This window comes from Netta rufina (genome assembly GCF_964035555.1).
Source record: "Netta rufina genome assembly, chromosome: 1".
Lineage (NCBI taxonomy): Eukaryota > Metazoa > Chordata > Aves > Anseriformes > Anatidae > Netta > Netta rufina.
The window spans coordinates 130,731,473-130,757,634 of NC_140123.1; the positions used below are offsets into that span (position 1 = coordinate 130,731,473).

A 26,162-nucleotide genomic window follows, 5' to 3' on the forward strand; every position below is an offset into this window, starting at 1 on the left:
TCATCATATGCCAGCTCATTGGCAGTAATGGCCTGGAAAGAAGACTAGGAACCCACAATGGACAAATTGGCTAAACAACTCTGGTAGTATGGAGAAAGTCTCTCTTCTTCCCTACAGGCTTGTGTCTCGGCTGTGGAGAAACTTTCTGAAGACTTCCACCAACTTAAAGACAATTTATTTTCCTTCTCACCTGTACAAATCAGTGGACATCAACTGAAAGAGAATAATTTGGAGAAACTTTCTGAAGAGGTCCACCAACTTAAAGAGTTTATTTTCCTCCCCACCTGTACAAACTGCTGTCTCAGCTATCAGGGGTAAGCATACTTCTGTGCAAGAAAGATGATATAATGGGTACACACCCCATGCCACCCTCTGGTTTTATCTACATGGTCTTTAAAAGAGGTTTAGGTGTAGAGCTTAGTGATATGGTTTAGTGGAGGACTGCTCAGTGTTAGGTCAGAGGTTGGAGTAGGTGATCTTGGAGGTCTTTTCCAACCTAGATTATTCTGTGATTCTGTGAAAAATTGTATAAACATGATAGTTTTGTGGTGATAGGATGATGGTAGATTTGGTGGTGGCACTCAGCATTTGGTAGAACCAGGCCATTTTCCTCAAGGTGCTGTATTTTGAAAATGGACAGTAAAAGCTGAGCACCTTTTTGCAAATTCAGAAATGCTTATTTAAAACCCATTTGATTTTAATTTATGCTCCCAGTGTTTTCAATGTTTTTGACATCTTCAGCATTAAATCAGAGGCTGAACATTGTAATTTTTCCTGTTTTCCCAGTGAGGACTCAGTTGCTGATTAACGTCTTTGGCAGTGAGTGGGCAAAAATTAATGCATTAACAACCTAACAATGAAATCAAACTGAATTAGAATAGCATTATCTAAAATAAATTTTATTTTGTTAGTACTATGTAATGTTCTTTTAACTGATGACAATGATTAATTTCTACTTAGATGAATGATGAAACTAATCAGGGAATTGCTGGATAGATGCTCCATTAAATTACTCCTATATTCAACTGGGAGTCTTTAATCTGTTGCTCAGTGTGCTTATTTGTCATTGAATTTGTAGGGGGATGCGCAGGTTCTTCTTTCATTTACATAAATAGGAACTAGAACATCTTCATTGGTTATCAGTAGAGTTTCATTGTTTTGAACCAGGGAAAATGAAACAACAGACCCTATCTATAGTTTTCTTTCAAGAGATGCCTTCTCTCTAAAAACCAACTCATGAACCTTTCCCTCCCCCCCCCCCCCTTTTTTTTTCTTTCTAATTTTAGTTAAGGGTATTTGCAAATTATGTTGTAATGATTGCTTAAAAGTGGGGGTGGGCTGATGGCTTATTTTTACATTTTCTCTGTTACACCAAATAAACAGATGCTGCACTACTTTTTCTTGTCCACCCACGAGAATCAGGCTGATCATTAAAATATTATTAATGAAGAAAAATAACAAATGTGTTGACAATCAAAATAACACAGTTTCAGGAAGCTAATATTAATGGAAATGTTTTTGTTGCAATTTTGCAATCCAAAGCAAGAATTTGTCAGGCCAGTTACAATTCAAAGGAGAAAAGCAACTGAGCTTTTTGTGAGTATTTAGCATAAATGACAGCTGGATCCCCAATATGTGAGAACTTCTATTGCTGTTAAATTAAGAACTGACAATTTGCCTAGGAAAGAGTTCCACTGTGGGAGGTGAAGAGGGAAAGCATTAGAAGGTTTTTGTAAGTCCTGTGAAACATGTTTTGCCAGTAATAGAAACCTAGAAGCAATTTTGGTTTTACTATATGGAATTCTCTCCAAATAGCACCATCACCTTAAAAATGTAACATTAAAAATTGCCTGCTACTGAAATTCCAAGTATCTCCCTAGAATATTTTACAAAAAAGTAAAAATGGTTTAATTCTTGAGCCAGTTGTAGCATTGTTCTACCTCTTCAATCCTAAAACAGCATGCAAAAAAATGAAGATGGATTGCCCACACTGTGAAGATGGCATAGGATTATTTGGCATGGGGAAAAAAACAAATCATTATTGGAGTCCATCTTCAGTGTTTTTCACTTATAAATGAAAACAAAGCTAAACAAAAACACTCCAGGTTTTGATAATAAAATGTTTGATTTCAACCTTAAATCCACAGTCTGTACCCCGATAAACCAGTGGTAGGAACAACAAGTGGATGCATGGAAACATCTCAAATGCCCAGTAGTGGGGTGGAAAGATTTTAACAAGGCTAGTAATTTGACCATGTTAGGGCTGGAGCTTCCTTATGGTTAATTGCATTGCAATTTTGCGTAAGCTGTCTCCTCCTCATATTTTGGTCAGCCTCAAGGAAGGAGTGAGCTGAATGCTCATGGGAAGTCACAGAGGAAGCCCACAGCACTTTGGCTTTGAAGAGTCTATAAATGTCTTTATTTGTGCTGTCTGTCCTGTGAGCATCCTTTTAAATATTAAGCGTTCCTGCTGCTTGGAGGCATTTCAGTTGCTTTTACCCTAATGAAGAACAATTGCTTAGCGTGATCTGGGAGAAACTCATATTTTTTATTTTGCACATGACTGTTCTTCAATGTTTTTCAAACCAATGTTTAACACTAGTAGTAGGGTGATGGTTGAACCAGGTGATTTTGAAATTCTTTTGAACCTTAATGATTCTGTGATACGGAGGGAAGTGTGCCATCTGCACTACCATCCTGCAGTGCTTTGAGCATGCTGCTGCTAACTGGATTAAAAAATGGTGATTCCCAACAGTTTCCAACCCAGGAGTTGGTTTCTTCTTCTTTGCCTTTTGCAGATAGACAACGAAGCCATATGTTTTGGACTTGCGTATAGGCAACACTTAAGTCTTGTATGATTTGTGTATGACCAGACAGTTTGTTTCTATAGATGGGCTCAGAACAGAGATCCTGAGTCTGCAGTTTGAGCAATAATACAGTTTGTAACTTGAATGCCTGAAGAACATTCAATGTACAAAATAAAAAAATACAAGTTTCTTCCAGAGCATGCTAAGCAATTGTTCTTCATTAGGGTAAAAGCAATTCAATTGCCTCCAAGCAGCGGGGACACAATTTTATGCCAGGTTAGGCCATAGGTGATTTTTGTTTGTTTGTGTGTTTTTCTGCGCCTTCTGCTTTCCTTTAGCTCCCTCAAGTCATCCTGGCAGGCCTGATTTTGCTCTGTTTTCTGTTGGGCTCTCCTAAGGGCAAGAGTTTCAAAGCTTCATGTGCTTTTGGAAATGAAAGTATATATGAAAATGAAAATATATATGCAAATGACAGCTAGCATTATCATCTCTAAGCATAACAGGATATAAGCATCCCTTGAAGGACAGCAATTCATCTCAAGCAATATCAAAGGCTGTTTGCAACTCAGGATTCTGAAGCATTTAGTAATTCCTAAATGTTTATTTTGGGGGTATAAAGACATTCAACATTTACTGAAGCCACAGAAGTTATGTGACAAGAGTGTTCACAGCTCTTAAGTTAATGGCTTCTGCCTTTGTCTGTGATTTGTCATAGCCTTGCCTTTGCATAGTTAGCTGTCTTGGAAAGAGCTCTGACATACCTTGAATAAGAAAGGTACTGTTATGTATAAAAACTTAACCCCCAACACAGCATATGAGCGCTCATTTGGTCAGGGTCACCTCAGCAATGAGAAGTCCTTTGAATTTCAGCATACACTCCGTGTTCGCTTACTGGGTAAATTCAAAAATGTTCTTGGTAAGACAGATGTGGGGTCAGAATGCAGCTGCATACTGAGTATTGCTCTGCTGTGCTATCCCTGGGTTCTCAACAGTGACTGGGCCTCAGGAAACTACAATTGATTTTTCTGTTGTAGCATATGTTAAACCAGAATTAGGATATGCAGAACGCTTAGATTTATTTTGTTAGAAAGCAGGTTGTAGCTTCATACTAGCTGAAAGGAATCTAATTTGCTGAGAAAAGATGATGAAACAAATACATCTAAGAAAGAAAATAAATGACAGTAGAAAAAGTCCTAACAAATACAGTTTGTGCTGTAATGCTGGGTCTGTTTTCTAGACCATGTACACTGTTACAATGCTTGGTGAATACATTATGCAGTGTTAGATGTTGCTCTGTACATTTAAGTGACAATAAGTACTGCTACCGTTCCAGCTTGTCCTCCAGGACAGAATAATTGTTTTGCTGTGCTGCATCCTGTCACTGTGGCATTTGCATTCTCAGAGACCCAGGCAGTAACTTCTGTCTGTGCTGCAAAGTCAGGTTTTGACAGGTTTGATAAATAAAAAATCCCTGCACAATATTTTGCATGAGGAGAATATTAACTGTTGTATTGTGGACAAATGCCATTCTTATAACTATATCATGCTACTTTAAATTCCCATACTGTTCCCCCCCCCTTTAAAAAAAAAAAAAGTATTTGCTGGGCTGCACTGTGATGTATTTACTGGGCTGCACTGATGTACTGTGTGCTGTTTAAATGACTGTCCCAACCCCACTAAAGGTGAATGACTAAAGGTGAAGATCCTCTGAAATGAAGGATATACAAATCTCATTTATCACTGTATTTGATGCATAAGATAGCACAACTTGACCTTGCAATTTAATGCCCGTCTAACCTGCTACAAGAGCTCCTTAGTTAAAATGATTCCTTTCTAATTTTAATTTATGCTATGTTTAAGATGCTGCTGTCAAAGCTCTAAATATATTTGCCTAATGCTTCAGAGTGACCAGTCCCAGTGACAGAATGATGGAGGGATACCAGGCGACTCCTGAGGCCCAGTGCCCTCCTGTAATCATGTTGTTCCTCCTTCCTTCCTTTATTCTCCAGAGCTGTCTTTTGTGTATGAGCTCCGGAATGTCACTTTCATGTTGTTTTTTCCCTGGTAATATTTTTCCCCATGTGTCTTTGCAGCTTGGCTAGAAGACATATTTGGACTGCCGTCGTTGTCATTACGTGCATCATGACTTTAAAACTATGCAGTTTTGCTTATGCAGAAATGTTACAATCCTTTGTGTCATATGTTTGTTGCATTCTGGTTTGGGGAGTGGGGATAAGAACTATCCTGTGTCTATTTACCACCTAATTTCAGGACTTTTTTCCTAGCTCCTAATTCTGCCTTTTCTTTCTTCATTTTGAGCCCTGCCAGCTCCCTGGGTTCTCCAGGAGTGGCTGCTACAAAGATGTATGTATTCTACTCAGTAAAACTGGTCCTTGTTTTGTGTTGCTAGGCTACACCCTTCCAGCTGCCACTGAAGAAATGCTCTGTGGTGGGAAACGGTGGGATTCTCAAAAAGAGCAGCTGCGGCAAACAAATAGATCAAGCAGATTTTGTCATGCGGTAAGACAGAAACCTCAATGACAAATTGTCTCCCCTTCCCCCCGCTCAATCTCTGACTTTTCAAAGCTATTCAGTTGTGATTAATCAGTTATAATTTGCCTTGGGTACTTTCTTTCTTCCCTTTGCAGGATGCTTTACACAAGTGATTGGGGAGTGAGGAGAGGCAATAGAGAGTTTTGGCTGGCTTCTGCAGATACATGTGTACTGTGGGGGTAGTGTGCAGATGGATGCATTGAGGTTGTGACGGCCTCTACAATGTCATAGACAGGGACTTAAGAGCTGCTTTTCTTTTTAATTATGCCATAATAGACAGGGTCTCATCCTGTACTGTGCTTCATCCTCCACAACTCTAAATGCCATCATATGAAACCCACTGAATTAATGATGAGTAGATACTGATTCATAGGGCAAGGCTTAAGAAAAAAGATAGAACAAGCTAAAACGTTTCCATGTTTTTCCTCCCTCCAGATTAATTTCTGGCTGACTGGCTGACAAAAGGCCAAACCTCTTTTCCTTGATGCCATTTTGTTTTTAAGTTCTCCACATATCCTTTCACTCTGGCCTTTGTGAAGTTATCAGAATCTGTCAGGAGTAATGCTGAATCAGCTACAGCCTTCTTGACTGAATTTGGCACTTTCTAGATCTGCATTCTCTAAGGAAGAAAGACAGAAATTAGCTTCTCTTTGTTAAACATGAACAAGAAAAATATTGTGAGGGAGAAACTGGAGTACTGCTTCCAAAGAGATGAGAGATGTAGTTTCTTTGGGTTTTGAGGTACATACATAATGACCTCCCACTTTAGCAAGTCTCCTTGTTAAATCCTGATAGCTTACTACAAACTCATACAAATTTGCTGTAAACTAAACAGTACTAATGTAATTTCTGGTTTGGATCTCAAGGAACAAAAATACTTTCAATGTTAAACAAAGAAATACAACAAACTAAAGACAAAGAAAATGTATATTTAGAACCTTCACAGAAGAGAATATGTAAGGCACAGGGGGAAAGACTGTGCTGATTGCTGTTACTGCAAAACACCTTGGGTGTTCCAGAGACTAAATACAAGAAACTGTTGGGTATGCCATGGTAATTTTATGTAGATGCAATGGGAAGTTGAAATACCATAGGAGGAATCAGTTACAAAGACAATAGAAACTTTTTTTTTTTTTAAACAGCTCTTATCACTTGATCAGAAAAATGATTTTTTTTTTTTTTTTTCTCTCCAGGGAGGGTAGACTAGCCATTATCTGTACCAAACTTATTTTGAATTGTAAAGAAGTGGTAGGGAAAATCCTGCGAAAATTCCAGTAACTGCTGGCAGGCTGTTTTATATTAGTGATACGCAATCATGTTTATGGAAAAGGTTTCAGTTCTTTTGGGTAGAAGCTAATATACCACTGGGAAAAAGTATTTTTGTAGCATGTGGAAGATAGGATTTAGCAGATCTTTTCTATATCTGATTTCTATAATCTGAGAGCTGAGAGAGAAAGAACACAACAACTTGTGTAATATCTTACATTTTTTCATAAGAAATTTGTTTGATGTCTTTTAAGTATTTCTACAGTGTGAAATAATTATGCTAGGTTTTGCCATTGTTCTATTCATATTGTTTTTGATTTCACTTATGACAGAGCTTATGGAAATACAATTGCAGCCATCTTCTTTGATAAATTGTAATCACTAGGGCTAATTAATGAGTTTAAACTGCATCTCGTTGCTGAGCATCTTCTACAAGCACAGTTGTGCCGACATAGAGACTAAAAAAGCAGTAGTTTTCAGGCCCTAAGGCACAGCACACTGCATCTGCAATAAAAAAGGTACATGACATACGGTCTACATGTTTAGTTAGTGTGGTTATCATAGGCTTTTCTTGAGATACCTGGCTGTTTTTCAAGTTTGTAATCCTTATTTTCAGGAAGGTTTTTTTTGATTTGCCCTCTCTCTTCATGCCAGCCTGTATTTTAAGAGAAGTGTTGGGTACTGAACTATAAACAATGTTTTTGTCTCTATTTTGACAGAAGAGACATGTTTTCTTGGCATTAGATCGTGAAGAAATATTTCTGTGTCTAATGATTCTTCCTGTCCCTCAGCTGTCTTTTGTCTCTGCTGTGGTTTGTACATCTGCCAGAAAGAGGGTTTCATTCCAGGGAACTTGGGGGGAGTTCTCCAAGCTGTTGTTGGTGAATTTGTTCCAAAACTAGAAGCCACTGACTAGTGGCTGTCATGGTTTGGGGAGGCCAAACTGTTATCTTTTCATTACAACGTGATGTGCCATCTAGCCATACCAGCCCTGGTGGAACTGGGGATATTAAATATGGTACAACTTTTGGGGTTTGTAGACAAGTCCAGAGAAACATTGTGTTCAGTTGCTGTAGGTATTTATTGTCTTGATAATGGCCAAGGTGCCACAAAAGAATAAAAATGAATATTTGAAATTGTGTATTAAATTCATATTAGTCCCTAGTGTTTAGTAATATGTGAATACACAATATACAAAAAGCTAGATAACCACATAGCATCTAACAAATGCACATGGCGTTTCCCCGCTAGGCTGCCTGGATTCTCTGCACCTGTAGGAGATGGACTTTTCTCTGGGCCAAACCCAGAAGAGGCATTTCTGCCCTGTGAAGTTTGAAGGATCCCTCTCATTTCACTCCTGAAGGTGTTGCTACCTAGTGAGCTGGAAGTTCTTAGATGTCAAAAAGGCACACATGGACAGCTGTGCTTGTTGATATATTTTTTCCCCCCAAAAAATCTGTGTCTAAGCAAGGAGATACAAAAGACCAGTATGTTCTCCTCTTTCATTTATGCTCATGTCAAAAATGCTGGCCTCAGACACTGTCCTGGTACTTCCTTCTTTCATGTACATGTACATGCACACTCATGTACTTACTCCTTAGTACCAGGAGCAAGAGTAAGATAATTAAAAAGGTGTGTTTCTTAGGATGAATCTTCTACTTGATGCATTCCTCAACTGCGCAGGGCTCAGCATGCTGCTGACGTGTTAAAGAAAAGGCCAAGAAGTTTCTGTTGATCAACTGAATTTGTGATGAGTTTTCAGCTAGATACTTGGGCTACTTCTTAGTATTTCATGCAGAATAAGCTGGGAAAGAGATTTACTGCTAAAAGGAGTTAGATGTGTTTAAGTAATGCATCTGGGACTGGTTTGTGAAATAAATTTCTTTATTCATATGTGAAGATGATAAAACTAGAGGCAGATCTCAGTCCTTTACAGTGCTTTTAAATAAACTTCAATCAAAAATCAAAAGCTTCTTTAAAGCTTGCCCTAAAAGTTTGTGTTTATTCAAATCAGAGACCATTAAATTGTAGCCTGACAGAGGTCATCTATTCCATCCCTTTCCTCTGAGGCAAGATCTTGCTTCACAAATATTTGTTTGACCTGCCATTGAAAACTGCTACTGAGAGGGTTCCTACACACAACCTCTGCAGATAGTATTATGCTGATTGATTTGTATCCTACTCAGTGCAGGTATAGAAAACAACAAATTGATATCTTTTTTTTTTTTTTTAATTATTATTATTTATTATTATTATGTAAACCTTTCTCAAATTCTAAAGTTTTATCACTCTTTTTTCTGGCTTCATTTTAAGTTTTCTAGCTTCTCTTAAATTGTGGTAGATCAAATGAGAAGCTGTTCCCCAGCTTTTTGATTGTGATGCCTCATGCACATCTTAACAAATACGGTCATGAAAAGGAGCAAAGCTTTCCTGGAAATTTTATTTTTCATGATGAACATGGTTGAATTAGTCTGTTACATATACATAGAATCATAGAATGATTTGGGTTGGAAGAGACCTTAAACATCATCCAGTTCCAATCCCCTGCCTTGGGCAGGGACACCTCCCACTAGACCAGGTTACTCAAAGCCCCATCCAGCCTGGCCTTGAACACCTCCAAGGATGGAGCATCCACAGCTTCTCTGGGCAACCCGTTCCAGTGCCTCATCACTCTCTGAGTAAAGAACTTCTACATTATATCTAATCTAAACCTACTGTCATTTAGTTTGAAGCCATTACTTCTTGTCCTATCACTATACTCGTTTGTAAAAAGTCTCTCCCCAGCTTTCCTGTAGGCCCCCTTTAGGTACTGCAAGGCTTCCTTAAAGTCTCCATGGAGCCTTCTCTTCTCCAGGCTGAACAACCCTAACTCCCTCAGCCTGTTGTCACAGGAGAGGTGCTCCAGCCCTTTGATCAAATTTGTGGCCCTCTTCTGGACTCACTCAGAAAACGGGTCTGTATCCTTTTTATATTGAGAGCCCCAGAGCTGAACTCAGTGCTCCCAGTAGGGTATCACAAGAGCAGAGCAGAGGGGGAGACTCACCTCCCTTGCCCTTCTGGCTGTGCTGCCTTTGATGCAGTCCAGGACATGGTTGGCTTTCTGAGCTGCAAGCGCACATTAATGGATCATGTTGAGCTTCTCGTCAACCAGCACCCCCAGGTCCTTTTCCTCAGGGCTGCTCTCAGTCCATTCTTTTCCCAGCCTGTATTTGTGCTTAGGATTGCCCTGGCCTAGGTGCAAGAGGACATACATTTGACTTTGCTGTCCTTCATGGCATTTTCTGATAAAGTGAATTTAAGAATATGGTTCTGATGGCTGGTATTTGACTGTATTCTAACACATGCAATGCACTGTTCTGGTGTTTTTAAGGAATGTGGGATGTTTGGCATTAAGAAAACTGTATGAAGCATACTGTGTGCACACACTAGCACCCTCACTGGGCACCAATACCACACAAACAACAGCACGTGGAGGTACAGCCTGCAGCCTGAGTAGCTCCTTTGCTGCTCCCTGCCACGACATTTGTGTGGAACCATCCTGCCGCTCCTGCGGAGGCCAGTGAAAATATTCACAGGGCAGCAACCGCTAAGGGAGCAAGGGCTTGCCTTGTCATAAAACATGTTGTCCCAGAGTTCCTGGAGTAGCACCCAGAAACAGCCCTAAAAACTGAACCATGGCTCCACAGGTCCTGCTTCTCACTAGCTTAGGAAACGGGCCTTTGATTTAGTAAGATTAAAAACTAAATGGAATAAGCAACTGGTTGTTGCTGGACTCGAGGGTGACCAAACCGGTCTGCCTGGAAGATGAACACAGAGATATTGCTGGAGAAGAGGAGTGCCAGAGAAAGTGTAATGGTTTACATGGTGAGAAATGAGGTTGACTTTCACAGGAGTATGACCTGCAGCAAAGAAACCTACGTCTCCGTAGCAATGGGAAGAGACATGGTGAATTTGAAATAAGGGCTCCCTGCAAGGCTGCGGGCCCAACCGAGTCCTGGGCGGCCTGACCCTAGGCCTAGGGCAGCTCCTGCCCAGCACGGCAGCAGCCTCTGGACTGTGCTGCATTAAGGCAGGGAAACCAGCACAAGTGCATGGTGATCTCTTGATTCTGTGGCTGATTTTAAAAAATCGAGGGCAAATTTGGTTATAATACAGGCCAAAACAGTTTTTGTTTTTTTTTCTGGGGGGGGGCGGGGGGAAGAGGGAGGAAACACCTCAAAAACAACCCAGCAGCACTAAAACACTAAAGACTTGTTACAGAAAAAATCCAAATTCTACTTTTCTCTGAGAATCTGTGTTTCTTTTTTGCCCTTTTTGCATTAAAAATATTATCTGTATCCTTGATTTTAAAAAGTTAGACAACTTTGAAATGGAAAATACTGTTTTGACATCCATTTTTGGTGTCAATTTAGTGACCATTTTAGTTGCAATTTGTTGAGTATGTTTCTCCTAACTGTTATTTCTACAGCAGTGCACAGGCTTGGATACTGCTTGAATGTATTTTCACCTTTATCTATCGCTCCTTCCTTCTTCTCCCAGATCTTTACTCAGAAACATTTAGGACTGTGCATTGTTTGGAAACTTCTCTCCACTTCTGTTTTTCAGAGTCTTGTCTTTCTGCTTGCCATAGTAGATCTGCTTAGTCACTTAATGGTTTTATGTTATCACCTTTCCCACCAGAACAGGGCTGTGAGAGGACTGATATGCACATATTAGATAGCCACTTACATTTTTTCTGTTTTCTTTGTAAATTCTAGTATGCTGAAGACTACCCCACAAAGTTAAAAAATTCCAGTTGCCCATTGCTTACAAGACATATGTAATGCTTGTAAGACATATGTAATGCTTGTGCTGCTACAGAGTGATAACAGTCATGAGTGTGATACTGGAAAACAAAACAAAATAAGTAAAAACTTTTCAGAACTTGAGAAGAGGTCAAAAATGTTTTTGCTATAGATAATAACAGTCTCCTTCACCACCTTTCAACCTGTCAGAAATGCCAAGTCACTGTCTTTGTTTTTGATTAATAGTTATATAGGATAGGATCATCTCTGCAAAAGGTTTTGTTTCTACATTTCCCCACAATCTGGTACAAAAATGTCCTATTGTGCTTATAGATGTGGTATAGTAGGGAACATTGGTAGCTTGGTCTAGTATCTGTACAGCACTTTCACATTTTCTGTCAGCTTGCAGTTTTTGTTTTTGAGTACTGCAAATTTTCAGACTTATAAAGACTGAAGTGGAAGCCTGTCAATCCTGAATGCCAGTTAAAATCTTGAATGTTTTTCTGTGCACAGGTGCAACCTTCCTCCACTATCCAGCGAATACAGCAAGGATGTTGGAACAAAAACCCAGCTGGTAACTGCAAATCCCAGTATAATTCAGAAAAGGTAGGGAGCATATTATTCTTTCTCTGGACTGGAGAAATCAAAAAGAAAAATGCTTCATCTGTGTTATAGATATTAGTGTGCCAGAGTTACGTTCTTCTCGTGGAAAAGGTTCTGGAAAAGATGAAATGCACATTGGGTTGTTGTTAGGTGAAATATAACAAGATCTTTTCACTGTAAGCATGGAAACTAAGGGAGAATGGCTTCCTGCAGAGTTACTTCTCCTACCATACTCCCCTCAGTGCTTGCAGCTCCCTACTTTTAACTGCATGGCTGGCTACATGCCAGAGGAGCTTTGGCTACTTGTAGTCTGGGCACATATTAATGGGTGGTCCAAACTAGTATGCTGGTGGGGTCAGCTGGCTGCTGCATCCCACGGTTAATGAAGAGGCTAATGAAGGAGTCACTGATTACTTCTGTGTCCTTACTCTCTGTTATTTGATATTGACTTATGGGTACAAAAAATATTAGAATAGAACTGATCAGCAGGTTGTGATCATACAAGCTGTGCTTCTTAGGAGACTGGGATAAAATTTTGTTGATTATTTGAGTTGGTTGAAATTTTCAAAATGTCAGTAGCTGATGAGAGAGGGGAAGAGACAAGGAAAAAAAAAAAAAAAGTCGGTGCCATCTCTCTGATTTTGCCTTGCTGAATTTTAATTGCCATGTTACTTGTTTTATCACCTGGAATGAGATCTGGTAGTAACCTGCCATGCTCACTGAAAAACACAGAGAAAAGGCAGAAACCGAGAGTGAGCAGGAAATGATTAGGCATAAGAGAAATGTATAATGGAGGTGCTGGGAGGTGAGAGATTGTGAAAGGAAGCAAAGTAGTGGAATAAAACAAATACTAGAAAGCCAGGTGTTTGAGAAAGAAAGGCACACAACAGACCTGGAATTTGATGTTTGTTGGTATCTAAATGTAGTATTTTTCCTCTGTCAGGAACTGAAGCGTTGTTTACTTTTGTGTGTGGAAAAGATGGGTTGTACACCAGTCTTGGACATATGCCTTTTCTTGGAACGGAAAAGGCAGGGTGAGCAAGAGGGAAATAGAGAAGTCATCAACTTCAAGAGCTGATTTCAAGCAGGGAGTGTCTGAGCAGGGGAAGGCACAGAAAGGCTGTTGGGATAAGAAGAAAGCAAAACGAGCAGAATTGGCAGAGAATGGCACCACGTGCCAGGCAGGAAGAGGGAGCTGCTCAGGGCAGTGGGCCCTGAGGATGGGGATTCTGAAAATCCTATGGAAAGTACACAGCTAATGATGTCGATTTAAAAAGTGGGTTGAAACGGACAGAGCATCAAATGGAGGAAAGAAGATTATCTTTGCAATAGCATCATGGGTAAAATGAAGAAGAGCAGTGGGAAGTACAGAGCTTGCAAAGGGTTTTACAGTTGCCAATGCAGGGGATTATTAAACTCATGGACATTTTCTGTCCCTCACACACCTCACCAAGGCTTAAAGTGGAAAGCATACCATACTTAATATTTTTGAACAGAAAATGAAAAGGAAAAAGATTTTTATTGATGTTAGAGGAAAAATATGGAACTACACTAGAGAGACTGTGGAGTTAACCAGCAAGGAGGAAAGGAAGGAATGAGTAGACGTGAAACAATACTCTGTGAGAGAGGGATATCAAAGGGGGAGTGGATGGGGAAGGAAAATGGAGAAAGTGAAAGTGAGGAAAGAAAAAGAGATCAGAAAATGGGATTGTTTCCAATGTCAGTTTTCAAAATGGATGATAACAGTGATGAAAGACCTTCGATAAGAAAGTAATGTGGGATGTATATGTGTGTGTATTGATTAGATAAGAAGATGTATAGACAACTACTGAGAATGAGATAAAGAACAAACCCACAGTGCTGAAAATTGGCAGAAGCCTCCTCAGGCTTGAAGCTCTTGAGAGATCTGACACTTCCTCTGCCTGTTCAGAAAGAGTTTCTTTTTTTTTTCTTTTTTCTTTTTTTTTTTTTTTTCATTTTAAATTATATTTGACTAATCTTTCTTGTAAACTTATTATTTTGCCTTCTGCATGTTAAGTTAGAATTTGATAAATGGTGCAAGCTTGGAAGTTAAAACACAAGAAAGGCTACTACTCTCAAAAAATAATCAATTTCTATGGAAAGATGCTTTTTAAGGAACTAAGACTGCTTGTAAGTCCAGACTTTCATGATATTCAAGGACTTTCAGACTGGTGACTGATATGTATCTGTTTCTAAGCTGTAAGTTAACTAGCTTCACATAATGGTATTATTCATTATCATTCTTCCACTGTCCTCTTGTCCTTACTTTGAGTAGGTTGATATTGATGAGGCTTGACATCTCAATTATCTCTCAAGTGTGTTATGGCAGATTTAGTGAATTGGTCCTGCAACACCATTCGTTGCTTTTAAAAGATTTATCATTGCTAGATAATTTATGATTAGGCATGTTGGATAGGGCAAATTTTTCATACCAGGGATGTGGAGGCAGTTTTCTCTGTTGTTTTAAAATCAAAAGGATTACCTATAGGAAACTAAATTGTTGCCAGTAATTATTGCTCAGTGATATCTGAGCTACCACTGTTACCTCTAGCTTAGAGCCATAGGATGGGACAGTAAAAACTTTAGTCTGGGAGTACATCGACTTTAGTTATACTTTCTAAATGCTGCCTTTTGCAAAACTTGAAGTTGGCAAATAATAATAACAGACATAGAGATCGAGTTCCTACTTGGTTTTAAGCAGGAAATATAACTGTGCAAGTAGTACAGTTTTACCTGTAAAATATGGTGCTCAGTTCTAACTTGGATTTTAAAAACTCTGAGGAATTTCCTACCCTAACTTTGCTTCATATTATACATGAGCACTGACAATAGAATTATCATAGAAATTTCCTTAGCTGACTAGAGGACTCATGATGACTGCCCTAATTTCTTTTTTTATCTAAAATATGTCACAGGCATCTCCCTTCAGTTAGTGCTTTGAGCTTGTGTAAAGCTTCCGTTTCCACTTTACAGTCAAAATTTACTTCCCTGTCAAAGCCTGGATTGAGGTTGTAATTGGGACTGAAATGTTGTGAAAAGCTACTTCTGGGATCACCACAACGTTCCCCCCTCAATCTCTTCTTCTCTCCCCCTGCCCATACCTTAATCAAATAGAGGACTGTAAATGGGTTGATGTTTCCGATTTTCCTTGATGTTTCCAGTTCATTCCCCTACCTCCCTAGTCAGCTATGAGTAGTGGCTGCATACCACTGCTAGGAAGAAGGCAGTGCAGTAGTGAGACCTGTGATGTGCATGTGGCTGTTTTTAGGCTGCATGAAAAAATGAACAAAGTAACAGTGTTTACAGTGATGGTTTTATGTATTCTGAAAACTTGCCTTGTGGAGTGGGACTAGTTAGAAGATCACACGTGAACATAAAAATGCTTATGTAGATAGTGGCGATCTTTGATCAGTGGTAGAAGATTTTGACTAAGTGATACAAAGGGTTACTGTTAAGGATGTAGATATTACATGTTTCTGAAGTCACTGTTTTAGGGCTATTTAAGAGAAGCAAATTCTAGCTTTCTTATCATATTCAACATCTTTGGCAAATGTCCTCTAATAATACCCTTACATTTTGTCTAATGTTTCAGTTAAATCTGCAAACAAATGCTGTTTGCAGCAGTCTTCCTAGTTTCTAGTTGCCATGCCTTCCTACTCTGTCTAACCTATGCAGACATATATCATCATTAATGTGGATATAGCTGTCTAAATAGATGTTTTCCCAGCATTCACTGAGTTTCAGATCTACTGATGTCTGTTGGTGAGTATTTTATCCACAAGCTGTGTGCGTTCCTGACCTGTGTAGTAATAATCTTATTAGCAAATGGCAAATGAACATAGTAACATTATTTATGATAATTCAGCATTGTTATAACTAACAGAAGTCCCTGAGTTACGTAACACACTTACTGACACTGTCTTTGGGACATAATACAAAAACCAATTGGATTGTGTGAGGCTTTTCTCCCTTGTCCTTTCAGGGTTTTGTGTTTTATAAGCATCAATGGTGCTTGAAGGAGCACACTTTGCACTCATGAGAGCACAGACAGCCATGCAGCTGCTCTGTGGGCTGATGCTGTTGTCAGCTTGAGCAGCAGATTGTGAAAGGGGACTTGGAGTCATTGCCCTTGTAACCCCCTCTGCATGACGAGTGATTAGATCTGCTCCTTTTCCTGAAGAAGACCCTCCCTAACTCCTGCTGGCCTCAGCCCTCCCTGATGGATAGCGGTATGTGGTAGGAGAATAGTGGGGATTAATGCTGCTGGTCTTGTAAGAGAAGACAGCCCTTCTGTTGAAAGGAAGAGACAAGGTGCCCTTCCGTACCTCCAGCTTCTCTGTGGCTGGCTCGGTGCTGTGGTCCCAGGTGTGGGAGCTTGGTGTGTGCAGAGGCTGCAGGGCTGGGCTCTGAGGCAGCACTGTGCTGTCCCTGTTTGATAACCTTTCACTTCATTGAGAATAGTCACTTGGATGAGGACTGGGTAATATCTGTATGTGTTCAGGGCTTTGGAGTCACCATAATTAGATTTGTTATGAACATTTCTGTGAAATACCTGCACTGTCTGCTGTCAGAGAGGGGGTGTAGGCGATCCATATGTCTGCTACTGCAGTGTGTCTTGTTGCTTTGAATACAGAACACACTGAAGAGTTAGCTGAGGTGGTATTGACCTTCACTGTTTGAAATGTGGATGTTTTTATTTAAGTCTTTATAGTGGAGTCTCTCAATAGTTGTATAACATTGCTAATGGAAATAGTCTGACTGAAACTTTAAGAACTAGCTTTAGGGTCACCCATCACTCTTGGCAGCTTGGTATGAACTTCTATTCACTGGGTGTGAATATTTTTTTTTTCAGTAAATTAAATCACTTTTTTCATCTCTGATATTTGACAATTTTTTTCTGCCTCCATTTCCTGCACTGAAGCAAGATGAAGGAATGAGACTAATGGCTAACAAATATAATGATTCTGCCTGGAAGCTTTGAAATGTCAGTTAAATATCACAGTTGTTTATTAGGTTCCCACAAAATTTGAGTGGGATTAAATTGCTTTCCAGTTCTCCCTGCATCTAAGAGCCAGCTAATAATCTTTCTTGGATTCAGTCCTGAAGACAGCTTTGAGTCCAATTGACTTAAGCCATTAGGAATAAAAAGACTGAACTGAGACAATTATTTAATTTGATAAAAGCTTCCTTCATCTTTGATTAAACAAATGTACAGTTTAAGCCCTGTTGTTCATGGCCCTGTTGCTCACATTCATAAAAATGATGCATCAGAACTTCTCGAGTATGTCTCCATGTAAAAACAATATAGGAAGGAAGGAAGGAAGGAAGGAAGGAAGGAAGGAAGGAAGGAAGGAAGGAAGAAAGGAAGGAAGGAAGGAAGGAAGGAAGGAAGGAAGGAAGGAAGGAAGGAAGGAAGGAAGGAAAGGAGGGAGGAAGGGAGGGAGGGAGGGAGGGAGAGAGGAAGGAACGGAGGAGGAGAAAGAAAAAAAGAAAGAAAGAAAGAAAGAAAGAAAGAAAGAAAGAAAGAAAGAAAGAAAGAAAGAAAGAAAGAAAGAAAGAAAGAAAGAAAGAAAGAAAGAAAGAAAGAAAGAAAGAAAGAAAGAAAGAAAGGTATTGAAGGGATATCCATCTTGCTCATCTCTTGTTCTTTCTTTAGCAATCAAGGGGATGAGAAGTTCTTTCCCTGTGAACTCATTTAACCACTGGATTTTAAATAATTAACATAGTGGTTCTTCCTTCATTCCTGGTACCCACTGTTGAGTATAGCTCAGGTTATTCCACTGAGAAGCACTCCAAAGTGTTAATGATCATTGTTTCCATTCACATCACAAAACTGCCCTTTTATGTTCTACAGGAGTCTGAGAATGTCTCTGCCAACAGCAACGGGGTAATATTTCTGGGAAACAGTTCTTATGGGCAAGCTACAAAGTACAACAAACATTTCTGTATAAGTGGGTGCTTGGAGCCTCATTGGCTTTTAATCAGTCTTTTCCATAATATGAAATTCACCTGAAAGCTTCAAATTTGTTAGCAACTGAAGCCGTAGTTTTTGTCTCTGAGGAACACTTATTTTTGTCCTCAGCTAAGCAGAAAAGGAAGCCTGAGTGAGGTGATGAAAAGGACTTGCCAATGTTGCCATCAGGCCAAAGGCAGAACCAGGAAAAAAATCCAGAATTTCTGATTGTCTTTTGTGGTTTATTAGCTGGTACATAGAAAAATGTGGACTTGCAACAACAATTCATGCTGCGACGAGGATGATTTCATGTTATTATAGCCATGCCTTGAGCAAAACTCAGTTTGTTCTCACTTTCTGAGATGCCCCATTTAAATCAATGGCTTTTGCTCTATTTTCTGCCCCCTCTCTCCTTGATTGCCAGTGTGGACAGGATTATAATCTATTTTAAAGTAAGAAAGAGATATAAAACACATTTAAAAAACAGTAATTTATTGTGTATTTTCTTTTGCTTCTCGCAGATGAGTTTTAGATGATTTTTCCTCTAAAAAGCTGCAGAGACTGACTGCAAAGTTATACTTTTTAGGTATCACCAAATCCAAACCCATGTAGGAAGACATAGATGGAACAGTCTTTTACAGTGTAATCAAACATTCCTAAATAATTTGGTTAATTTGAGTTAAGCCCCATACGTACAGTTACAGTTTTGAAGTCAGCTTTTGAAATCATAGCAGTAGATTAGTCACACTGAAAGGCATCTATTTTCTCAATACAAATATGCAGCCATGCCATGTAAATTGGCATTGCAATTTAAATTCAAAGCTGTGATGAAAAATTAGAGAAGCATTCTGAACTAAACAGAATGCTATCCAGAAGAAGCAAATGCAGAGGCCTCCACTCAGTAAGGAAAAAGCAAAAAAATGGGTGAGTTATTGGCTAGGTGGCATTTCTGCAGAAAAGAAACATGTCATCTTTGGTCAGTGCCTGAGCATGAATAAGCAGTATCCTACTATTTAGATGATAGCAAATGCTATGTTTGGTTATCAAAAAAAATGTAAGACATGGAGAGGTACATTTAAGCCCAGCCATGCCTCGGCTAGCGTACTGTGCTCAGATTTGGCACTTTGTGTTTGGTAAAACCCCGAATACCAAGTGCCAACTGTAGAGTGGAGTGAAAGCAGAAGCAAGAAGATCTCTGAAACCTGAGCCCCAAGGAAAGGATTGCTACATCTAGAGGTATCTCAAAACACATCAGTGGCTCCAAAGAAAAGTTTCAATTGCTGTTGATGAGATGAGAAACAATGGGATGAAATTTTGAGGAAAATGAGAAATGAGAGGAAAAGTTAACCAACAATCTGGTTGTGGAGAAGGGGAAAATAGGAAAGACTGAGGAGAGCTATAACAGTTTCCTGGGGTGCTGCTAGCTAAGGTGACTGGAGGTGAGGCAATACTTCATCAGGTGAAATGATTACTAGACATTAGAAAGAACATCACAGAGCGTGCTGTGAAATCCATCTAGCTTGTGTTTAAATGCAGGTCTGATATGTTTGGCTGACCAAGTAGAATTTCCCCTGAAATGTAAGGGCAGGCAAGATGATATTTGGGGGACCCTCCATTCAGTTAGTCTTCAAAAGGTTCCATGCTAAAATAATTGAAAGGACTAATTGATAATGGGGTGAAATGAGACACAAGTGAAATGTCATGAAATCGTAGTTTGATGCTCTCTCTTAAAAAAAATTCAATGTTTTATTAATGATTATCATAAAGCAAAAATAGAAGACACGAGGTTTAAAATAATCCATTTGGATTTCTGATAGGAAACTCCTCAAATTTCGTTGCTAATGCATATTTACTGTAGAAATAGAAAAGCACTATCTTACATATGTATTTGTACATCTCCTAGTTTAATCTGGGATTTTGGTGATAATTATAGTTATCAGTATTGCAAATGGCATTTTAATTGCAAATCTTTGTCTTACCAAAATCACCAGTGCTTGCCAGTATGTGATGATATTCATTAACACATTGTCTCGCACATTTTCATTTTCTTGGCAAGCCATTGCAGGACAACTTGCTTTTTCTTTTTCCCTACCTCCTGCTGTCTTAAGATAACTGTATTGAAAAGTCTACCAGCAGTACCAAACAGAAAGACAACCAGCTGTCTGATTTTCCATTATTAGGTTTGTGAAATGCGAGAGGTAATGTATGTCCTTGAGCAAGAAATGCTTTTAATTAGGGTGATTTTCTTCATCTTTGTACTCCTGTGGAAGAACTTGATATGAGAGCTGCTAAACCTATAGCCTGTATGTGGAATAGTGTACCCAAGTACTGCTATCATATATAAGTATGCAAGTAATTTTTCAAAGAAAGTGAAATAACTTGTATTTGTAATGTTTTTCTGTATCAAGCAATTTAATGTCATGTATGAGCAACCCAAGTTTATTCAAGGTTGCATCTCAAAAGTTTTAAAGAAAATAATCCCTGTTTAAGTAACTAATCTTTCTTTGCAGTCTGTGGGTTTAACCCAGATTTTTCTACTGCTACTCTTGTATTTTTTCAGATATTGATTGGGAAAAAAAAAAAAAAAAAAGCAAGTGTATCTTTTAAAGTGAAGATACATGACTTCCTGCAATCTAGAAGAGAAAAATAACGAGAACACAGAAAACCACTTTTCTGTGGTCTGTCAGGTTGACATCCCCTCCTCCTCACCACCACCCTGGAAAAAAAAAAAAAAAAAAAAAAAAAAAAAAAAAACTTCCACTTTTAATAGTATCTGCTGCAGTGTGATACCATAAACTTCAGAGAAAGACTATATATATATATTATATATATATATATAATATTCAAGAGACTGTCACAGGAGTGCAAGAATTATCCTAATGTGCTGAGCCACAAGCCAAAAGCTTTAGGTAATGTATAGGCATCAAAGAGGCAGGGAGAGGGGTTAATTATCTATTTTCTCATTAAACAGTGGAGGGGATTGCTGGGAATGAGATAATCTAACTGATGAGGCTGGTGGGTTTTACTCATGTAAATCTCAGCTGATTTGTGAGATTCCAGCACTGCTGGCCTCCAGCAGAGGCTGATGGGCAGTAGGGAAATTAGTTGCTAGGTTGGTCAACAAGAGCTTGTACCATAGAAGCCTCCTCTTAGATTTTATTTTGGCACTCTCAGCTGGGGAGGACAAGATCCAACCAATCATTTTCAGTTAGAACTTGCTATAATGAATATGAAAGTATTTGATTTTTTTTTTCCCGACATTTTGATGTTGTTTTCATAGTCAATACTTCCCTTCCTGTAAACTCTGGAAAGATTTAATTTTCTATTGCCAAAATCATTTTTTTTTTCTCAATAAACATGAATTTGCATGGAAAACCTAAATCAGTATAACTTAGAATAAATGCTACAGGAAAGGGTGAAAGGAGAGAGAAAATCCTATATGGAGTCTTTTAGAGGTATAAATGATTGTAGCTCCCACTGCAGTGCTTTACACCAACCAAAAACTTGACACAGTTTTTTCCTTGTCAGGGAAGGTTTGTTATTTTGTTCATGGATCCATTGGCTGGACTTGCCCTCCAAGGTGAAAAATCGCAGGGGGTGTGGATGAGGCACTCTCTTCTTCCCTGTCTGCTCTGGGGTCTAGGTAGCCTTTTCTGCCCACCCTTAGTCCTGGAAGTATAGCCTGTCCTTTAAGGAAGAAATGTAAGCAAGTTGATTTATTGGAAAACATCAATACATTTGTTGTTTTTTATACTATAATGCTTGCCCTATGATGAATGTGCAGTTAAAAAATCTAGGAGTGTGAGGTTGTGATTCATTAAATAGTTTTTATAAGCAAAAATTGAGCTGATTAAAAGGACAATTCACTTGAGTCAGAATGTTAAAAACTTCTCTGTTTTTCTTACAAGAAGATGTTGTTGAATTGCTAGAAATGAGTCACTGTAAGCATCAGAGAACATTTTTCATCAGCAGCCTTTTATGTATGATCTAGAAACAGAATAATTTTTAGTGAAAATACACCTCCAAGTAGAGTTGGGTTTATTTTATTTTATAGTGAAACTGCTAGTTTTCTGAACAGAACAGTTGTAAAAATTGGTATTTGCATTTTATTGCTTTTAGTTTACTTCTGTATAAATTTTGGGAAGTTGACAGCTGTCAGATTAGTGTTTTTCTTTTATTTGTTTAGATAAATGTTTAGCTGTGAAGATCCTTGGAAGGTAAGTGATACACTTTCTTCAGATGTGACTGAATACCAGATCACTTTGTACACAGGAAAGTTGGTTAATATGGCATAGGGCTTTCAGTGAGGGTCAGCTGTCTGTTAGATGGGCAGACATGGGGGTCGCAGTCTGTTTGGCCCTCAGGGCCTATTCCCGGTGCTGGCTCTGAATCATGAGTTTCTCATGGTTTCTCATCATGGTTTCTCATCATTTCATGGTTTCTCATCAGAGAAAGGTCTGTTGTCAGAAATTTGAAGTCAATTGTAAAAGGATGCCTGTTGCTTTCTGCATGACACATTTTTGTTGTCATTTTGGGTCAGATGAATACTTAACAGTTGGTCCCATCTCTGAGATTTTACGAAGATTTGATGCTGAGCACTTCAACCCTCTCTCTTAAATCATGAAGAAATTCATTATTGGTTCTAAGGGAAAGGAAAGCATAATCAGAAAACTTTCCAGAAAAATAAACAAACAGTCCTTTGGAGAGGAACTGCTGTAAGAAGTTGAATCTAAAGGGATGAAGAGAGGATTAGAAAAAGGAGGCTGAGCACTTCTACCCTATCTCTAAAATCATGAAATTTATTATGGGTTCTAAGGGACAAAGGAAGAGGGAGTTACTTCCCTTTCTTGCATGTAATGTAGTAGTAAAAAGCTGTACGCTTTATCTTACTGACTTGGACACTTGTCTTGTTTTATCTCTGTAGTTTCCTGTGAGTTACAGCTGTTAGATTTTTTTTTTTTTTTTTTTTTTTTTTCCCCCCAGGAAGGTTGATGCTACTTAAAACAGCCTCATCCCCTTTCTTAATGCTCCATATTAAAAGCTGGATGTTGACCAACTATATTTTACTTGCTTATTGTTTACCATTTCTGTTCCTTGGATTTGCTACTCTAAGTACAAGAAGCAAACTGTTTTAGAGGAAATGTACTTGAAATGTCTAAAAATAATTGGAGAGGTAGGGGAAACAGAGCACTAACAGCAGAGGGGAAGAAACAATATTCTAAAAACACCTACATGCTACATTGAATCTTTTATCTTTTATAGTTTTCTGTTTCCATTGGTTTCTCTGTGTAAGGACTGAAGGGCACCAAATCTAGCAATTGCATTAAAAGGTTCAAAATGTCATTTATAAAATTCCAAATGATAATTTAGCAGCAGAATTCTGAGAATTTGGTAGAAATTTATTAAAAGGGGAGTAATGCAATACCTGCAAGACAATACTGTGACATCATTGATGAAACTAGAATTTGACTGAATACACTGAAAGAATGAGGAAGAGGTAAGCTACAGCAGGTCTAGTGCCCAATAGTGAAGGAGTTAATGCAGAAAAGATGAACGTTTAGTCCTGACAAAGGGTTTAGAACGAAAGTGAGAATGGAGAACAAAAGGTTAAGGGATCCCTAGGTAAATCAGAAATTAAAGGGATTGTGAGATCCTTTCTGGAGTTTCTAAGTAAGTAGCCAGAGCATTATCAGAACCACTAAGGAAAGATCTTTGGTACTGTTTTTCCACATGTCCCCAGAAAATAGGGAAAAAAAAAATATTACCTGTATTAAGAGAGCGAAGAACAATGAAGGTCAGAAGGAATTAGTTACTCTGACTTAGTTGGTTAGTGTACTACATGGAAAAAGAGTGGAAGTGATTAAACATCGAAGGAAGTATCTAGATGTTCAGAAGGCCTTCCACAGAAAGCAAGAAAAAGTTAAATGACATCAAAACTGATAAAAAAGTATAATGAGAGATTAAAACCTGTTTCCAAAGCCACGGTGTGTAAGGTATGAAAGTCAAATTTTCCAGTTGGTGTCAATAATTTATGTTTCATTAGAAGAAGTCTTTAAAACTGTAAATAGCTTATTGCTGAGAACTCCAAAAAGTGAATCTAAACTCTGGTGGGGAAAAAGCATCAAACAGCTTTACTGAGACTCATTACTGTACATTAAAAGGTCATCAGAAGAAACATTCTGACTTTTTTTTGCAGAGATGTAGTGGGTTTACGTGGCAAGGTTTTGGTAGCAGCGGGCCATATGGGTGGCTTCTGTGAGAAGGATCTAGAATCTGCCCCATGTTTGGTAAGGGCCCCACTGCTGACCAGAGCCGAGCCAGTAAGTGATGTTGTTTGCACCTCTGTGAGAATATTTTAGACAGGGAAAAAAATGCTGTGATACACAGCAGCTGGGAGAGTGAGAGGAGTGAGGAACAGCCTTGCAGGCACCAAGGTCAGTGAAGAAGGAGGGGGAGAGGTGCTCCAGGCACCGGAGCAGAAGTCCCCTGCGGCTTGTGGTGAAGACCATGGTGCTTGGCCACCCACCCAAGTTAAACCACCACAATTTGTACACAGGCCGACAGAGTGAACAATTAAGTGTACGTTTATATGTGAAATTGGTAGAGTATTTGTGGAAGCCAGCATTTCAAAGTAAGATGGCACAGATAAAAAGACAGATGACTTTTTTTTTTTTTTTTAAATGAGTAAATTATATTTGTGAAGAAACATAAACTCAGAACTGAAGGATTTGGTAGCATATGACCAGGTCATGGCTTATTCATGGAAAACTCTGGAGACCTTCCAGGTGTAGCAATATGGACAATATTCTCTCAACAAAAGAGGTACAACAGGTAGTTTCCTCTTTATTCATCATGTCCAGAAAAAGTTTTGCTTCTTTTTTTGCTTCCTTCAAAGAGCATGTACAGTTTCTTCTAAAAAGCAATAGTAGTATTTTTGTAGCTGTTGTAGTTTAGGGGCATAAGAAGTAAGGTCTGTAGGGAGAGAGAACATTAAGTCAAAATATAGACAAACATTTAATCATACAGAAGCTCTTCCACAGAACATAAACAAGAAAAAATGCCAAATGAAAACCCATCAGTTCTGAGAACTATTTCTATTTTTCAAGATGAATCACCTGATCCAAGATACTACCTCTCCCTGCAGATCTCACCTTGTTTATTTGCTGGAGAGGTAAAGTCATAGGTTTTATATTCATTCTCTTATGCTCTATCCATACCCTGGAAGTGTAGCAATAGTAATCCTCTCAAGAGTTGACCTCAGACCTACAGAAGGCAATGGAGTCATGACTGCATTGCTGTTACAGGAAGAACAGCCAAAAGCACAACAGACACCAGTATGGTCAGATCATGCTCCATTTTATTACCCAAATAGCCTAGCTTTTATAGTGAACTTAACAGGGGCAGATAGTGTCTGACACTAGATTATTGGTCAAAAGCACTCAAGCAAACAACTGCAAGAAACAACCCCACCTGCAAGAAATCAACCCCCTTGTGATTAGCAGTCACGTAGACCTTGTCCTTGAAGCCAGCTGCTGGTAACAATGTTTTTCTAAATTCCTCAATTGGGCGATATGGGAACACTGTCATGGGAACTTCTAATAGTTGCCCTGGTAGCTTGGTTTGCTCAGCTACAGCAAGCCGTGGGATCTTTGCTGTTTCAAAAATCCCTCAACACATTGCAGTGGCAGGGATGGCTCCAAACCAGACAGAAGCCAAATGTAAGGCCTCTGTCCTGGCAGTCTGTGTCTTGCCTTCATGAGTGATTTGGTAGTGCAAGCCTGATTTGGTTCAGAGGACGTGCTTCAGCTACACCTGAAGTTGGACTTAATGGATTCATGCCATGGGAGAAAACACAGTTCTGTTTTTCATGGTGTCTCTGGAGTAACCAGAAAGAAACAGTGAATCATAGTTGTAGAGTGTTCCTTTAAGGGTTTCCCTGGTCTGTGGGGATGGTGCAGAGGAACTCAAAGTGTAATGTGTGTGGTACAGTGGCATCCGTTAATCTGCCTCATCCACCAAAGAGTTTAGCAGCAACAAGTCCCCTGCAATATTATAAGAGGATATTAAACTGTGGTTGCTAGTGACAGGGGAGACAGTCTAGTGATGAAACAAGTTTTAGTCTCAGTGGAGCTCCTGGTTTCGTTTTGATTGTCCAAATAGAGAAAATAACAGAGA

The 26,162-nt window shown here is 39.0% G+C and overlaps 1 protein-coding gene across 1 annotated transcript in view; it reads left to right on the forward strand.

Annotated features, from left to right (window-relative positions):
* The window catches only part of ST8SIA1 (ST8 alpha-N-acetyl-neuraminide alpha-2,8-sialyltransferase 1), a gene marked incomplete at both ends in the record, with an annotated part of 138,587 nt that overhangs the window by 76,015 nt on the left and 36,410 nt on the right, over positions 1 to 26,162 (forward strand). Inside the window, 2 exons of the mRNA XM_084297325.1 lie at positions 5,218 to 5,327; positions 11,924 to 12,016. Coding sequence (XP_084153451.1) covers positions 5,218 to 5,327; positions 11,924 to 12,016 — 203 coding nt within the window. The remainder of the gene's footprint in view (positions 1 to 5,217; positions 5,328 to 11,923; positions 12,017 to 26,162) is intronic.